Raw genomic sequence first — 19,021 nt, forward strand, 5'->3', positions numbered from 1 at the left:
CAAGACGAGGTGAGGAGGAAGCTAAGAGTGGAACACAGATTCTGGACTGCTGCTGCCATAGAAATGCATGGAAATGCAGCTATTGTTATGCAAAATAATTAGAATAAAGTTTAATAGGGGATAAATATGGACTTTTTTGTTTTATATTGCACCACTAGGAATCCTTACCAGCCCTTCCTCACTTTACTCTCTTTATCCCCCCCGTTTAATTTCTCAAATAATATTATGTATGTAACATTATTGTGGTCATTAACTGGTGTTTCCCTGTTCCAACAGGTATCCTTTGAATGGTGTTACAGTGGATTTTTCCCCCTCTTTTCTGTCCTCTCAAACCCCAGCTGGTGGAGGCGGATGGCCACCCTTCCTGAGTTTGGTTCTGCCAGAGGTTTCTTCCTCTGTTTTTCGGTACAATCTGTTGGTTTCCTTAGCTGGGAAATTGTTTTTGAATTGGCTCTATATGAATGAATTGGATTATTTTGTAAATAATTATGATTACAATGAATTGAATTCCAATTGACTTGAATTGGACTATACTATTTAAGTGCCTTGAGATGACATTTGTTGTATTTGGCGCTATGTAAATAAAACTGAATTGAATTGAATTCGTGCATGGACTATGGCTGTGTTCGAAACCGCCTACTACATACTTCCATACTGCATACTCATCAATCAGACAGTATGCAGAGTGTTTACCCACAATGCATTTCGCTCCTGCCCGAGCCGAAATCAGCCGGCCTGAACTTGATTTCTCTTAAGCTCTAAGCTCTGTAAACTTTAACAACATTTGAAACATTTTCAGGTGAGAAAGTAGTCGTTTAGATCCCCAACGTGTTGAAAATCTGACAAAATACCGGCTATTTACAATTTTGTTCCCACGAATTCGGCGCTACTAAAGCTAGCCGCAGTGAGCAACGCACTTCCGGTTATTTTCACAAAATAAAATACCCGTTGCCTTTTATCATAGGGAAAGCCATTACCATACAATTGGTGCTTTTGTTTTGAAAACAGGAAGTGAACCTACCCTCGTTGTAGCTAGCTTGAAACTGCCGTTTAGACAGGAAATGTCGATTGGCGACGTCACGTTACGTTGCATCTTGGGTAGTTTGAGTATGAGTAGTAACCTCATGATGCATACCCAACATTTAAGAGAATCTAGTATGCATCCGGGAACTTACAAAAAGTTAAAGTTAGTATGAGTACTAGGAGAAGAAAGCGGTTTCGAACACAGCCTAAGTCTCATTAGCTGTTGAGTCCCATCTTCAGATTGCATCACCCTTTTGTTGGCATATTTTGCAGTGCATTAACGGGCTGTGTTTTTACGTTCAGTGTTTGAACTGGCCTACCGGTCAAACAAATAAAAACATGGATCTCCATTTTGTGAGCTGCTGCTTTGAAACTCTCGCACAGCAAAGGAGCTGGAAGTGATCATATCTGCAGAAGTGGCTGAAGTTGGAGAGCACTGCTTAAAGAAACTGGACAAAAATATATTTCTTTGAGGACTAATTAACTTTAGATACTTTTATGGAAGGACCTGCAGCACGATCTTCTTCATCAGTGACACCATGGCCTGCTTCTCCCACTTCCTTAACTTTTGTCGTGCAGATTTTGCTCTGCAGTTCCCCGTCTGGGATTGGCTGGGCTTTCCTGACCTTTCGCTCTGGTTGGATCGACCCTCAGCTGTACCTCAGCCAACCTTAAAGTCTACCTGTTATGGAAACCCTGTTCAACCGTCTCTCTGGCAGCTAAGCTGTAGTTTAGTTTATGTGCAGTGGTTGAGCCGCCTGGAAAAGGCTCAGGCATAGTTGTCAGGGTGTAACGCACTCGTTCTTTGTTTGGCTTTGCTCCCGGGTCACTGGGACCGGGGGTTTTAACTTTGCATTTATAAACTGGATAGGCAGCACAGTCTCTTCTTTACTCCATAGGTTAGTAATTTAGCTGTGACATCTATTTTTGTAATGTTGCTTTATTGTTTGCAGTCGCACCACTTTAATCACTTCATAATAAATTGAAGGGAAGTTGATGCTTTTAAATGGGAGTTTATTAGTGTCAGAAATGTTCTGGAGCTACCGACTCTGTTGATCTGAATCATTCGAGTCAGATCTCAGATACATTCAGACAACATCCACTCGTTTTTGTCCCTTCCTGACTTCCTGCAGTGGCCCTGAGCTTCCGTGTGCATTGAGTTCTTATGTATTGTCCAGGATAGTTTACTCATTCGAGCACTTGTTCCAACACATCCACTCTGAGGGGGTTTGTGTGTAAGTTTTTCTATAATATCCAAATTCTATTCTGTAGCTGGTGTTAAAATGTTATTATCAGCAAATGGATTCATTTAGTTAAGAGTGGGGTGGTCCGTGGCGTAGTGGGTTGAGCAGGCGCCCTGTGTGCAGAGGCTATAGTCCTCGCTGCAGCTGGCCCTGGTTCGAGTCCCGCATCGGACGGCCCTGTGCTGCATGTTGTTCCCCCTCTCTCTGCCCCCTGCTTCCTGTCTGTCTGAACTTTTCTATCCATTAAAGGCATAAAAGCCCAAAAAAGTACTAAAAAAAAAAAAAAAATATTTAAGAGTGGGAGGTGTAGGACAGTTAAGGGAACAAGACTTATTGTTGGCTTGTTTGATCTGAATTGAGGCGTGCTGGAAATTTGTTTTGCACTTCTTTGGCGACGTGAAGATGCCGACACGCCAGTGAAAGTCAGTGAAAATTGAATTGAGACCGAGAGAAGACGGAGAATTTAACCTGATCAGTCATTTAATGTTTTCTAACTCTCAGAAACTTCAGGTTAGGCTGAAATATCTGCATTAGCGTCTCAAGCATGTTCATTCCAGATGTTTTTGATATCTTTTAATAAGAAGATAACATCTAACTTTCTGTATCACGAAGCATGATAAAGTTTAATGATCTGATTAAAATAAGACTTTTAGGAGCAGATGGAAGTTTGAATCAGATGCAAAGATGCAGCAGACTCCCATGTTGGCGGCAGAGTAATCTGGGGACCGAATGACTGACAAGCATTGCGTCCCACCCCCCCGCGCCGCGCTCTGACACGCTGCACACACTCCTCTGTCGACGCTTGTCAATCAGCATCTCCTTTGTCGGTGACGGCCAATCCCACGTCGCAGTTACACTGAGACCGTTTGACTGACAAGCGGGGAGAGGCAGGGGGGGGTGGACAGAAGCTGAGAGAGCCGAAGGTGGAGAGGAACGGAGGTGGAATGGCACCATGCAAGGGTGTGAATATAAAAGCCTCAATCAAACGCGCCAAGGGCAAGAATCATTAACATGCAGGAGCTGGGGAGTGCGTTTCTGCACACAGTACGTGTGTGTTTGTGCATTATCTGCGTGTGTCTGACAGCCGGCATGAAGGAGTAAGGCCGTCAGCCAGCCTACCGCTTCCTGTCTGCTTTAATTGCATGTAGCCCTGGAGACTACACACACACACACACACACACACACACACACACACACAGATTGCAGCCCAGGGAACTCCTCTGCACAGCAGCGCTGACAAAGAGACGAGGTTTACACGACTAAGATGGGAGCCGAACACCGAGGTCTTTCACCGAGGAGGACGGCGGCTCGCTGTCGAGACTCGATAAAGACGAGAGAGGAAAGAGAATTAACGCCAAGAGCTTTAGGAGCAACGTGAGGCTGAGTAAACATCCGAAGAATGAGCAACAAGATGGGGGGGGGGGGGGGGGGTTTCTTAGCTTTTAACCAGATAAATAATGCGTAAACACAGTCTTGTGCATGAATTCTGGTTAGCATTTTACAATCAGAGACATTGGCTTGGTGTTCGAAACCGCCAACTTCTCCTACTACTCCCACTACTCCTACTAACTTTTTTTAAGTTCCTGGATGCAATCTAGATTCGCCTAAATGTTGGGTATGCATCATGAGGTTACTACTCGTATTCAAACTACCCAAGATGCAATGTAACGTGACGTCGTCGATCGTCATTTCCTGTCAAAACGGCAGTTTCAAGCTAGCTACAACGAGGGTAGGTTCACTTCCTGTTTTCAAATCAAAAGTACCAATTGTATCGTAATGGCTTTCCCTATGATAAAAGGCAACAGGTATTTTATTTTGTGAAAATAACCGGAAGTGCGTTGCTCACTGCGGCTAGCTTTAGTAGCGCCGAATTCGTGGGAACAGAATTGTAAATAGCCGGTATTTTGTCAGGTTTTCAACACGTTGGGGATCTAAACGACTACTTTCTCGCCTGAAAATGTTTCAAACGTTCCTAAAGTTTACAGAGTTTAGAGCTTAAGCGAAATCAGCTTCAGGCCGGCTGATTTCGGCTCGGGCAGGAACGAGATGCATTGTGGGTAAACGCTCTGCATACTGTCTGATCGATGAGTATGCAGTATGCAGTATAGAAGTATTAAGTATGTAGTAGGCGGTTTCGAACACAGCCTTAGTGTCACTCAGAGGGAAGTAACCTAAAGAATAAGCTTTCATATAGGCCGTGTGCAGATGACATATCAGCTGTTGGATGTGTCCGTTTGAGGTTGTTCAATTCTATCAAGTCAGTCGATTGTCACACTCATGTTTGAGTCTTCTGCATATCAGATATATTCTGTAACGTCACATCTGGCCCCCGAGCAACGAGGCAAACCTTTGACGCAGCAGCACAGGCTATTTGAGGAGTTAAAAATCCCCGGAGAAGAGCATAAAATGTAAGCACTTAGGGGACAGGCCGGGCTCATTATAAAAATCAATGCTCACAGGACCACTCTCATTTAAAAACATGGCGGGGAAAAGGTCAGAGAGAGCGATGGAAAAAATCTCAATCTAATTCTTTACTGAGAAAGCCACTTAATATTGGATTCTGCAAATTAAATTTCACACTTGGCTATTCTGGCCAAAGGATAATTGCAGCCAGCAGAGGAGGAATGAAAATAACTGGAGGTGGAAAAACCTGTTTGGTTTCCATGTTTCAAACACTGATCGGTTTTAAAAGGATGATGGTGTGGTGGTGGTGGCCGAAAAAACAAGAAGAGAAGGAGACACTCCGTCCACAACAGGTTTCCAACCTTTCACGCTCCAGTAAATAAAAGGCTCGTATGAAAAGAGAGGCTTTTTGTATAAAATTCCCCATAAAATCAAGCTCAAATGTTGGCGTATTTTTGCTTTTCCAGCACCTTACACCCACATCGAGCCCAGCAAAAAAAAACATTTTTGCAGGTATTCTTGATGATCTCGTACAGTTGCTGCACTCGAGTTTAATTTTAGCAGTGCTGGTGTGAGATGGTGGGCGGAGCCTGCTCACGGGTACTTCTTTTATAGCATTCTGCGAGGCTTCCCACTCAAACTTTAACATTGCATTGTTTGAACAGAAGGAGAAGAAAAAGAAAAAAGGCATTCTTATCTTTGAAAACGGTTTAAATCAAATAAAAAGAAAATAATTTCTCTTCCTGATGCACGATCTGAGGTGCTTTATGCCAAAAAAAAGTCTATTTCAGCTGCTAATACGATGGATTTTAAATGTTTGAGGAGATAAAATGCTTTTAATAAACATTTACTGTTTGACAAATGTTTTTGCAGTGAACATATAATCAGCTGTTACTTCTTTGCACTTATTGGGGTTTTCAACAAGCTCTTAATACCTAGAGGCACAAGATACTTAACTCTCTTTGTTTTCCTTTGAAAATACTGATTAATCGTATGTCTGTTTATACTCTGTATCCCTGTACACCTTGAAACAAAATTTGAATTAAACGTTTAAAAGAAATTAAAAGAAATACTGATTAAGGTTAAATCTAAGATGGATCCTTAAAGAATCTTTAAGTTATTTTATGTCCGAAATGATTTGTTTTATTCAACATAATCCAGGAATAAAAGGTTTAAGGGTTCACAAAGCAACCTACAAGCTATAAAAACATCAAATATAAAGCAGATGCACAGACAGCGACAGTAACACCTCCTACCTGATAGGTGGCGGTAGCATCACTGCTGGCGTCTGTACCCAGATTGGTGAGCTTTTCCTTGATCTTATGGTGGGAGCGGTGGCGGAGGCAGTAGACCACGGTGGAGGCCAGCAGCACGCCGACGATGCACAGGATGGACACCACTGTGAGGACCAGGAACTTGGTCGACTCTGCTTGGCTGTACTTGGTGGGGATCTGGTTGATGTGGCTACCCTGTGGGCCACAAAGGAACAGATGAAGATTATATTTTTATGTGTGATGGGGGCATGTGAAAACAATGGCTGTGTTCGAAACTGCATACTACTCCTACTAACTTTAACTTTTTTTAAGTTCCCGGATGCATACTAGATTCGCCGAAATGTTGGGTATGCATCATGAGGTTACTACTCATACTCAAACTACCCAAGATGCAACGTAACGTGACGTCGCCAATCGTCATTTCCTGTCAAAACGGCAGTTTCAAGCTAGCTACAACGAGGGTAGGTTCACTTCCTGTTTTCAAAACAAAAGCACCAACTGTATCGTAATGGCTTTCCCTATGATAAAAGGCAACGGGTATTTTATTTTGTGAAAATAACCGGAAGTGCGTTGCTCACTGCGGCTAGCTTTAGTAGCGCCGAATTCGTAGGAACAAAATTGTAAATAGACGGTATTTTGTCAGGTTTTCAACACGTTGGGGATCTAAATGACTACTTTCTCGCCTGAAAATGTTTCAAATGTTGCTAAAGTTTACAGAATTTATAGCTTAGGCGAAATCAGCTTCAGGCCGGCTGATTTCGCCTCGGGCAGGGGCGAAATGCATTGTGGGTAAACGCTCTGCATACTGTCTGATCGATGAGTATGCCGTTTGCAAGTATGTAGTATGTAGTATGTAGTAGGCGGTTTCGAACACAGCCAGTGTGCATGCATTCAGGTTTCACTGGTCAAACAAGAGGAACTAAGACAAAGCCATCAGCTGAGTCCTGGAATGGAACAACCCTGCGGGCTCTCTGAGCTTCATGGCACTTCATGGGTTGATATTGAATCGAAGCATCAAACAGACCAAAAAATAAGATTTTGGTCCCTTAAAAGCCTTGCCATCTCCTAAAAAAGATGAAAATATACCGTATATCACACGCCTCTTTCCTTTTTTTTTGGAAACGCATAAACATGCATGTCACTGTGCTCCATAAAAAGTATAATCACGAGCATTTGTTCCACCATCTGTGCTCAGCAGTGCACAGAATGCACAAACTCATGTTTAGCAGAGCATTCTGGATGTCCCTGGACAGCTCGACACACCTTTGCTGTAACGAAGGGATCCGAAACAGAAGCGACGGGCATTCTGGCATCTCGACAAACTACGTCCAACCGATCCCCGAGCAAACAACCGGAGATGGAGGCGTTCTTTCCAGCCAGTCCGCTGCTCGAGATGGCAAAATGAACACATGTGGTACGATAAAGGTCAATAATTCAAGAGTCTTGGCTGAACTGTTAATTAGCAGCTCCAAGTGCTGCTCGCCGTTCATTTGCAGACGTAATAGGCCGGCTGCGTTTTTTTACCTGACGACCAAAAACCCAACGTAGCTCCCCTTTATTACAGACCAGTGCAACCACGCTGACAACAAAGAGCCGAAGGAAAAGAGCCAAAGGAAAAGAGCTGCAAATTGCCCTGCCGATGACGAGGCTCACAGTTTGTCTTGACAAAGACTTTTCCATAGGAATCAATAACAAACGCAGCTTTCCTCGACTAGTTCCTTCTTGGTAACGTGTTTTTCAGCTCTTTGAAGCGCGGTAAAGATTAATTATGCCTCTTTTTACTGGCAAAAACACTTGCTAAAATCTCATCTTTGCTTTGCAACGCTGGTAGTTTTGTGTTTTTAGGAAGAAAAACAAAAAAACCAACCAAATGGGTCTCTTAACCTCGCAGAAAGCCACCGCGTTTGTCTCGAGGGTAAAGGAGGAAGACAGGAGGAGGGGGGGGGGGGTAAGAAAGAAAACCACAGTGGTAGAGGTCACAGAGATTAGGTGAGGTGCAGTGGGTGAGTTAATGGAAAGGAGGTTTTGAAAGCAGTAGGGAGGAAGACAGCCCTGTCGAGTCCCTCCTGCCTGCCTGTCAGCACAGAGGAACCCTGGGAGGTGGAAAAACGAGCGCTCCGCACCCCCCGCTACACAAATTCTTCTGGAGGTTTCAGGGTGCAACAATCCCCCCCACCCCCACCCCTTCCTCACCAGTGATTGCATTCACTGCTGCTGCATTCAACACCTAATAATGAGTGCCCGCAGAAAGAGCCACAATAGGGGACAACAGTTGTCCGGCGCTTTGTGGGGCGTCCAATTTGTGGAGCTCTAAGCCGTACTGTAAAAGCTGGTTGCATAGTAATGTGACGGGGCCTTGAGGCAAACAGTGGGCATCTCTGAGTGCACTAAAGAGTGCAGAGGAAAAAAAATTATAATAAAGGAGGACAAGAAAAGGAGGAATTCAGCTGGCAAATACGATAAATATGAAGACGTTCCTACGAGGCCAGTTCATAAATCTGTAAACGAGTGAAAGCAACGAGTGTAATTACGCTACGTTGGTATGGATGCAGATATTAATTTTACATTACGCTTCTGTAAAAGCAGATCGATTGTGGTGTGGTGGTGGATTTTTAATGCTTCTTTTTCATTTACGTGTTTTTAATGCAAAGCATGGCAGCAGAAATATCAGCCACTGAGGAAGCATCATGAAGTAAAGCAGCTGAGCAGCCTGTGAGTGTTGTGGGCTCGGCGCGGCCATTAATAATACATTATTGCTGATTCCACATGCTTCCACAGCAATCATCTTTGGCAAAATGTATTCTTTTTTTGCCCCCTCCCTACCACGGATCAAATAACTTCATTTGTCATTTTACTCCCTGAGTCATCTCATTGTTTTGTCAAATGATGTTTCATGGAGAGGCATTGCATCTTGCTGGGCTCGTAATGGCCCATAATTCAAGGCTCTAACTGTAACAGCTCCGTCATCTTTCACGGGACAGACGCCGGCGTTTCCAAAGCACGCACACACACACACCGAGTCCACCTCCCCCCCCCGTTTGGTCTCTTCATCATGGCTGCCTTCCATGTCTGTCTATTGATTCAAACAAATGTAGCCTGACCCCACCTGCTTAATCAAGTTTGGTTGCAGTTGTTAGGAACAGCAAAGGGGTGGAGAAGCGCGAGCTGTTGGGTAGGCGAGTTAAAAAACGAGCCGCCATCCTGCCGGCGCTGCGGAGGCAGATGTAGCAGAAATGTGCGATGATTGAAAATCAAATGTTTGCTCGAGATGGGAGGTGGAACATTCACACCCGTGCAAACACACGAGTCGACCCGCCTGAAACAGCTATCTGCAGCCACTTCTGCTACCTACACATGTTTTAAATAATCAGAGGTTATCAGCTCAGCAGCTCCAGGCCTTTTCTCCATTATCCCTCCTGTGGTTCCACACTTTCAATCAAATCACATTTGGAGGGCCTGATTGAGGGAGCTGTGCCAAGGTGGAGAGAAATTAAAGGAAAAGATAACTGAATTCAAGTTGTTGGTGCCATCGTGGGTAGAAAAAAAAAGGGAATAATCAGTGATCAGTGATCTGCACGACTCCTGGGTGGAATTAGGAGTCGAAATTAATATATTAATCAGAACTTCAGACTTCAGTCTGCATCTTTCCTGGCTAAAATGTCAGATTTTTCAGCATTTATTGAAGGCAAGAAAGAAAAAAAAAACTAAACTGATACATTTTGATCGAGTCTGTCCTGAATGAGCGGCTAAAAAAATGAAAAGAAAATATCACCTCCCCAAAGGCGAGAGGTGATGGGAGTTCCTTTCAAGCTTTCGCCCCCAATTGTCCATCTGCTCCCAAAAAAAAAAAAAGATTTTACTTGCAAATTTTTTTTCCATTTCACAAATGCAAACGTGATTTGACAAAAGAGTGTTGAATTGGCCCGGACGGAGCATTAACATAGCCCAGGGAAGCTGCTGGGGTCGTCCCTTTTCAGTAAACCTCAGACGCACTCCCTACAGACAGATAGCTGCCTTTGAGTTGGAAGGGAAAAGACTACAAAGAAGCACATCAAACGCATCATACTAGAAAATCATTTTAAGGTTTTTCTCTACTTCTGCTCCGGTGAGTTTTTGATTCAGTTTTTTTTTTTTTTTTTTTTTTTAAATCAACTGTGATATGAAGGCAGCACCATATTCAGCTTTAACTGCAAAAGAAATGTTACGGAGACAAATGGAAATCTGGAATTTACAGTAAAAAATCTGCTGAAATGCAAATAAGTGGGCAGTTTTTGGGATCTAGATTTGCTGGTGGAGTGCTTAGAAGTCTCCTCGTTGATGTGAGTGTGTGTGTGTGTGTGTGTGTGTGTGAATAGGGGTGTGGATTAGCCAGGCTTTCATAGACAAAAGGCAGATGGATTTGCACAGCTCTCGCTTATTCAGAATGGGTAAAAAAAAAAAGGTCAGAGGGAGAGCAGCGAGCGGCTATTGTTTTCCTGCGCGATGACTGCTGTAGGAAACAAAGATCTGTCCCTCACCTCTGATTCATCCAAGGCCTTTGTAAAAGTTCAGCCTGGATCTTAACAAAACGCTTCAGCAAACAGGCACACACACATGCACACGCACACACACCCTATGCATGGAAGTGCTCGGGCTGATGTGTGATTTGACACCCTTGAGTGCAAGATGCACTATATATAAATATATATATATATTTATATATATATTATATATATTTATACAGAGAGAAAGAGATATTAGATTACATTCACTTACATCTATCTGCACACTTGCACACAGTGTTTATGCACAACCCATGCACGTAAATGCACCAAAGTTACCAACATTAATTTATTCAATAAAAAAAAAATTAAACTGTTTATTTTACTTCTCATATCTTACTTCGACAAACAACAACAATCAATTTCTCTGTGATATCACAAACTGCAGAAATGAAAAAGGACACTCCCCAAAGATTAAACATCTTTAAAACACCCGAAAAAAAGAAAAAGCACCAACGTGATTCAGATGCTGCAACTCCAGCAGTGCAAAGCAGCCGCAGGAGAAAATGAAAACAGCAGCAAATCCCATTAAAGTGACTGTTAATACAAGGTTACGGGTGAGATGCAGCTGCATGAAGCCCCTGGGCCGGGGGGGGGTCTAAACTCCACAGATACTCCCACTGCGCACTCACCTTTAGCAATATTCTACATGTTGGGCTGACTTTTGTCATTTTTGACTAAATCTATCAGTCAAAAAAAGAACACACTAAAGAAATAACTGATTTGTGAGCAGAAAACGCTCCTGATCTGAACCCAGCGGAGAAATAAAAGAGTCGGGAAAACTCATCATCGCCGTGGGCAAAGATGTTCGGGGCAGAGAAATTCAACATCAGCTTACATGAAACATGCAAAAAAATAACCATAAGAATCCTACCAAAAATCCACGGTGAGGTAATGCAACAGACACCTCCTCCTGCGTCTATTTCCCATTCCAGTCCGGCTGCACGGACTCCTTCAGACTGGGAGACGGCAGCAGCACCAGCAGCAGAGGAGGAGGAGGAGAAACTGAGAGGGAGTTTCATCTCCTCCCATCATCCCTCTTTTCCCTCACTAGAAAATATTTTAAAAAAAGAAAAGCAAAAAACGGCCTGTCTCCTCCAACTTCTTCTTTCTGCCATTTGCCCTCAAATGTTGTAAAAACAAAAAAATGAAGGAAGAAGAAGAGAAACACGCCAACAGATTTCTCTCCGGTCTTTTCCTTGATGTAAATTCAGCGCACATTCAGGGAAGAGAAGAAGAAGAAGAGGACTGGGAGCCTCTGCCGCTTCCACAGGGAGGACTGAGATGCTTTTTTTTTTTAAGAGAGAGAGAGACTACAAAGTGCACTGGGGGCTCCTCCTTATATTACTCCCATCCCATCCCATCCCTCCCTCCCTCCCTCCCTCCCTCCCTTCGCTCGCTCCCGGCCCGTCTACAGCACATGTCACCTCCCCTCGTTGCCATGGCGACGGCTCCACATGTTGCCGACAGGAGGTGAGAGGAAGAGGAGTTGAGGAAAAAACAGAAAAGGAGGGGCAAAAAAAAAAAAAAAAGATGAGCACAGAGCACGGAGGGAAAAAAAAGAAAAGCGTAAAGAAAGAAGAAAGGAAGGACGAGAGGAGGCGGCGGGGAACAGGATGAAGCTGTGAGAAAAAGATTAGAAGAAAGAGGCAGCGGAGAGCAGAGAGGAGAAGGAGCGGCAGAGCCATCCCTCTTTAAAAGAAATTCAGACTCAAATTCTTCTTTTCTTTTAAGAAAATTACAGTCGTCCGACGTGTGAGGCGATATTTGCTTGTTTTGCTTGAAAAAAAATGGAAATATCTTCCTGCCAAGAACATCCATGTAATTCAACATTTCTCCTAGGGTAACTGAAGACTTATCTCCACTGGCACGGCCACCTTTCCTAAGCAACTTCAGGACTCTGTTAGACACGGTTACTTAGAATACTGTATGCACCTCACAGAGAAATCTGCAAGATTTGTTTAAAAGCACCTTGTATTGAATTTAAAATTCCTTTTGAATGAATTCAGCTGTCATATGAAACCTAAAGAACTATCTACAGCAGATGAACAGGACCTGAAAGTGATGTCCTTAAGAAAGAGGAAAAAATCCAGCAAAGACCTGACACAGGAGCTGAGAGATGCATCTGGACCTTCAGCTGATCCATCTGCTGTTGGCCCAAGCCTCATCAGAAATGGGCTCCATGGAAGGGTGGCTGTCAAGAAGCCGTTCTTAAAGGGATAGTTCGCCTCTTTTGACATGAAGCTGTATGACGTCCCATATTAGCAACATCATTTATGAACATTTTCTTACCCCCTGCTGCGTCCTGTGAGCAGAGTTCCAGCCTCGTTTTGGCGTTGACGAAGGTAGTCCGGCTAGTTGGCTGGGGTTTAAAAAATAAAGCGTTTTGCTTCTCAAAACAATATGCGTTCAAAAGAGTAATACATTTGCATTACAAAGTCGTTCTCTAGGAAAAAGTCAGACCTCACAATCGCTTGGCACTATTTTCTCTCCCTTCGTATCACTGCCGCACTACCTTTGTCAACGCCAAAACGAGGCTGGAACTCGGCTCACAGGACGCAGCAGGGGGTAAGAAAATGTTCATAAATGATGTTGCTAATATGGGATGTCATACATCCCAGTTCTCAAGTCTTTACATTGGCTCCCGGTCAGATACAGAATAGATTTTAAAGTTCTGCTGCTCGTCTACAAATCACGGAACGGTTTAGGTCCAGAACACATGAATGACATGCTGGTAGAGTATAAACCCAGCAGAGCTCTGAGGTCTGCTGACTCAGGTCAGATAGTGGAGCCCAGAGTTCAGACTGGACCTGGTGAAGCAGCTTTTAGCTGTTATGCTGCTCACAACTGGAACAAACTACCAGCAGAACTGAAATCAGCCCCAACTGTAAGCACTTTAAATCCAGGTTAAAAACATTTCTCTTTCCGTGTGCTTATGGTTGAGTTTATATTTTTCTTTTTCCCCTCTTCTTTTGTGCTTTTAACTGTGTTTTTAGTTTTTATTCTATTTTTTTCTCCTTAAATTGCTGCTTTATGCTGTTCTTTTAAATGCCTTGTCTTTATGTAAAGCACATTGAGTTGCCTGTGGTATGAAATGCGCTATATAAATAAAGATGCTTTGCTTTTGCTTTAGCTTCATGTCAAAAGAGGTGAACTATTCCATTAAGGAAGGGAAACAGGGAGAAAAGGCTGAGCTGTGCCAAAGGACACAAGAAGTGGACTGAAAATCAGTGGCAGCAGGTCTGATGGAGGGATGAATCCTCCCCAGAGCCCGGAGCTCAACATTACTGAAGCAGTGTGGGATCATCTTGGCAGAGAACGGAACAAAAAGGCATCTTCTGGATTCTGAATCCTGTTGTTCTAATGCCACACTGGGCTTAAAAGCCTTGGTTTCTGACGCTCATGTGACACGTACCATCCACTGGGTGAAACTCAATGTGGGACGTGGCCCTCCGAACTCCTTAAATCCCAGTTTGATCGAGCGGTCCATACCATGTACGAAAGAAGCCCAATCCATACGGGATCTACCCGGCAACCCAAACGAGCCATCCAGGAAAACAGGGAAACCCTTTGAGTTTTAGTGAGTGCAAGTCAAAGCCAACATTGAGCCGTCTGCAAACCTCATCAACGGGCACCCAACAACACTTCAGATTCCAGTAATAACCCCGACAATATAGGCCACCACTAATAAACCGATGCAGCCATTTCTGAGTTACAAAGTTCTGACAGGTATTGAAAAAATTTTATTTAATCATTTTTGGGAAAACGCCTCCATCTTATAGCAGGACAAAATGAGATGAATTGGATAAATGTGACTAAAATCAGTGCAGAGCACGAAATAATAAACTAAAATATTTAAACATGTTCAAAACTTTAGACACACTCCTTAAATTCAAAGATAAAGCCAATAAAGACGAAATGAATGAGTAAACCGTCTTGATAGCTTATGCAGCTTTACAGTAAATGCTTTCAGAGGCAGAGGGGCAGTCAAAAAAGGGGATAAAACGGGATATAATGGAATAGATGTTGGTCGTTTTACGTACTAAGAGTTCTTATCTCATCCTTCTGAGCACCTGGTGAGATCGATTTGAATTATGGCAGCGACCCCGGTAGATGGCACCCAAGGCAGCTGCCTATATTCCCTATAGGAACGACTGGTACTGCACAAGAGGGACCGCCGCAGAAATAGGCAGGTGCTTGTTATCTTGTGGCTGATCGGTGCATCCATCATAGAGAGAAAAACTGACTGAAACAGTTTGTGCAGTTGGTAAAGTGATCTTTGCATGCACACTCACATGCATGAGCATGCAACCTGGTCACCGTTAAGCCCAGTCATAAGATAAGTCCCTCTCAGTCTCCCTAACAGCACAGTAAAAATAAAAATAAAACTGTAAACACTGAATAAATAAAATGTCTTAATATAAGAAAATATTAAAACAATAAAAATATATTTCATGTTAGCTTTATTCTATTCTATTCTATTTTTATTTTATTTTAATTTTACTTTACTTTAGTACTTTCCCTCTTGTACCTTAACTGTTTCACAGCAATTTCCCTCGGGATAAATAAAGCTTTTTCAATCTTGAATCTTAAAGAAGTATAAAATATATTATGCTATTATGTGCAAAAAAGTAGCAAAAACAGTAAACAGTGAACTATAAGTAGAAAATATGAATACAAATAACAGCCTATGAGGTAGAATGCCGTGTAAAACAACTTATAACTGGTTATGATGCACAGTGATTAAGTGATGAGTGGAGAAGGAGAAGGAGGCACAGCAACCCACAGCGGACTCATGGGGGAGGGCCGGAGAATTATTACGTGAACATGAATGTTTGGCAGCATATCTGTGTGTGTGTGTGTAACTGTGGAAGACAAATAAGTGTTTTTTCTTTTCATTTATCCCTGGATGTCGGGTGTATGTGTGTCCAGTTGTGCCTGTTTGCATGTGGCTGTGCCTATAGGCTCCCGTCTGACCGCTGTTTGCAGTTCAGCTCGGGAGAGAAAGTGAGGCTGCAAAGAATGGAGATGCTGCATGATGCAGATGACAAGGTCCTTCCTGCGGAGTGTGTGTGTGGATGGAGGGGAGAGGGGCTCTTCAGTTTATCTTTCAATTTAACCCCCCCCTCAGCATACCCCTCCAGCTCCTTCACAGACACCCCCACACAACCTTTTGTCCCCCTTGGCGACAGCTGGAGGTGGCAGGCAGCTCGGACTCTGCTCTGCTCCCTGTGCAAAGGGGGGGTCGCTTTGTGGTGGATGGTTTGGAGGTGGGGGGGCAGTGCCTTTCAGTCTGCAACCCCCCCCCACCGCCTTCCATCTCCATCCACTTAATACTTCTCTCGACCCCCACCTACCTAATGCTCACTGCTCTGGATGCAAACTAGCAGAGCTGGAAGTTAAAGGTGCCAATATTTCATCCCCCCTTGCCTTTAAGCAGCAAAAATAAAGCTTTTAGGCTTTTATTCTCAACAACTAAACCCGCACGGCATACATATTCACTGCTGCCAGATATACCTGCATCACTCTTAGTTGCCTCTGTCTGTGTGACAGCTGTAACAACAGCTTACAAGCGGGAGCTTTCATCATCTTAGTCACCAATTACTGTCACAGGCTTCGTAGAAACTTTGCTGCATCCCTGAACCTTCAATAAACCAGCTTAAGATATATTACATTGCAGAGATGGGGACTCAAGTCACTGTGACTTGGACTCAAGTCGCTGTTTTGATGACTTGTGACTTGACTTGACAAAAAACAAAAGACTTGAGACTCGACTCGGACTTGGAAGTTAAAGACTCGGCACTTGACTTGACTTGAGACACGATGACTTGAATGACTTGAGTGTTAAGCATCTAGCATAACTTCATACTTTGTTCGTCATTTAAAGATCCATTCTGACCAGTAAGTGCTCGTCAAATTAGCTAATGTTATCCTGTTAGCCTAGTCGGTAGTTAGCTAACGTTAGCTTGATATAATACGGGGTGGACAGGTTGGACACATTGACCAATGATGTTTACTGACAGTTACTTATATCTTGTCTTTTCACTTTATTAAGATCAGATTCTGCAGGTAATATTGCAATAATAAGGTGACCTGACTTGACTTGCCTAAGAAAAAATTACTTGGGACTTACTTGAGACTTGCACATGTGTGACTTGGTCCCATCTCTGTTACATTTACACATATATATCATATGACCGGTCTAGGATTTACCGTGTTTGAATCGGACCTAAAGTATGTGCAATAATATATAACCATCTAAGGGCACCACAGACTGTGGATTCTTTTAAAAAAGGCCTGAAAACTCACCTTTTTAGTTTGCCTGAATTATCTTAATATTATTTTAATGTTGTTTTTTTTTTGCTAGTTTTAAAATATAGCACTCATTAAATTGATGTAAAGTGCTTTATAAATAAAATATATTTTTATTATTATTATTATAATAAAGGTTTACAGTAATGTGAAAAAGAAAGTAAAAGAAAGCTTTTCAAGATCCGGACATGAAAACCAAAAAAACCTTAAAATGAGGTGAATATAACCTCCGATGAACAACAACGCATGACATATCATGCCATTACCTTAATGAACAATGTGTGAGAGGCAAAGTCCAGCCCATGATCCAACAGGAATTAAGAGGGTACATAACAGCAAGCTGCTGCTAATCAGATGCACCTGATTAACTGATCATCAGTAAGTGTGAGCACCTCTACAAGTTTGGTCAGTTTGCTGCACTGCAGCATTCAGGTGTGTGTTAACACGATGCCAAGGAGGAAAGACATCAGCAGTGATCTTAGAGAAGCAACTGTTGCTGCCCATCGATCTGGGAAGGGTTATAAGGCCGTTTCCAAACTATCTGGAGTCCATCGTTCTACAGAGAGAAAGATTATTCACAAGTGGAAAACATTCAGGACAGCTGTCAATCTTCCCAGGAGTGGACGTCCCAGCAAGGTCACCCCAAGGTCAGAAACCCAAGAGCTACATCTCAGACTCTGCAGGCCTCAGTTAGCATGTTAAAGGTTAAAGGTCATGACAGCACAGTTAGAAACAGACTGAACAGGTATGGCTTGTTTGGAAGGGCTGCAGCAGAAAGCCTCTTCTCTCTAAAAAGAACATGGCAGCACAGCTTAGGTTAGCAAAGCTGCATCTGAACAAACCACAAGACTTCTGGAACAATGTCCTTTGGACAGACCAGACCAAAGTGGAGATGTTTGCTCATAATGCACAGCAGCACGTTTGGAGGAAACCAAACACAGCATATCAGCACAAACACCTCACACCAGCTGTCAAGCACGGTGGTGGAGGGCTGATGATCTGGGCTTGTTCTGCAGCCACAGGCCCTGGCACCTTGCAGTCATTGAGTCCACCATGAACTCCTCTGGATACCAAAGTGTTCTAGAGTCAGATGTGAGGCCGTCTGTCCGACAGCTAAAGCTCGGCTCGTCAGCACAGAACGGATGAAGGATCAAAAAGAAAATAATCAAGGTGTTGCTTTCAGGTTTAATTTTTATTTTAGAAACTACGTCAGTGCCAGCTGGAGGTCACTTCACCATGCCAACAGGACCACATCATACCGAAGACCTCCGATTGAACACCCTCCTCGTGTTGGTGAATACTCGCCATCAAGTAAGTGATCTGTCAGTGGGGTTACATGGCACTGAAAGGATCGGATTATTGGCTAAATTACAATAAGAATGAGTTGAGCAAGGGTAATTATCCTTGGATATATGGTGGTGAATGAATCGAATCAAACTCAGGCATTGGAGAAAGATGGAGAACGCAGAGCCAGATGAAGCTACGTCCCTCTACATTTGGTCTGTGATGAGCTGCTTGTTGCACAAACTCGATGCCCAACGGAGCATTCTCCATCTCGTTGTTTGTTTCTTTCTGACGGCGACAGCAACAGGAATATCGTCTCCTTTGACTTCCGGGTCACGACCCCGGGAAAACATCTGGAGCATGCGCAGAACGTAAAGTCTAATTCATCACGTGCTTCAGTGTCTACAAGCAGGTTTAGTTTGACTTTCAATCCAGTTATCTCGGGGTCTTAATCCGATCCAATTTCTTGTCAGATGAAGGTGTCTACATGCACTTAATAACTCAGTCTTATTATAATTTAGCCAATAATCCTTTCAGTGCCATGTAACCCCACTGAGTGACAGTCAACCGAAGCAGAGTCCAGCACCCCTCCAGAATGAGATGGTTAGTCGAACTAATCAACTGAACACAAGCTATGAGTTGAGTATGTGCATTTGTGTACATCTGTATATCAAATGTGTTTTCAGCATGTTTATCTGCCTGTGAAATTAGATTGAAAAACAACTCACAACCAGTACCACAGAACAGTGGTACTTGCTTGTATTTCTACTTGCCAACAACCGACTCTTACTATTGCAGGCTGTCAATAGCACCTGGAGGCTCTCTGTATCTCCTCACACCTTTTCCTTTGGTTCAGAGTTGTGGGAATTTACAGGCTTACTGTTACTGTTTTGGTTCGTAGGATCGGTTCTCTTGAATATTTCTGCATTTCTACAATGGT

The 19,021-nt window shown here is 43.2% G+C and overlaps 1 protein-coding gene across 1 annotated transcript in view; it reads right to left on the reverse strand.

Moving 5' to 3' along the window:
* Nucleotides 1–19,021, reverse strand: part of LOC142398666 (receptor-type tyrosine-protein phosphatase N2-like) — a 295,961-nt gene that overhangs the window by 62,993 nt on the left and 213,947 nt on the right. The window contains exon 13 of the mRNA XM_075482757.1: nt 5,927–6,139. Coding sequence (XP_075338872.1) covers nt 5,927–6,139 — 213 coding nt within the window. The remainder of the gene's footprint in view (nt 1–5,926; nt 6,140–19,021) is intronic.

This window comes from Odontesthes bonariensis, chromosome 14, assembly GCF_027942865.1.
Source record: "Odontesthes bonariensis isolate fOdoBon6 chromosome 14, fOdoBon6.hap1, whole genome shotgun sequence".
Lineage (NCBI taxonomy): Eukaryota > Metazoa > Chordata > Actinopteri > Atheriniformes > Atherinopsidae > Odontesthes > Odontesthes bonariensis.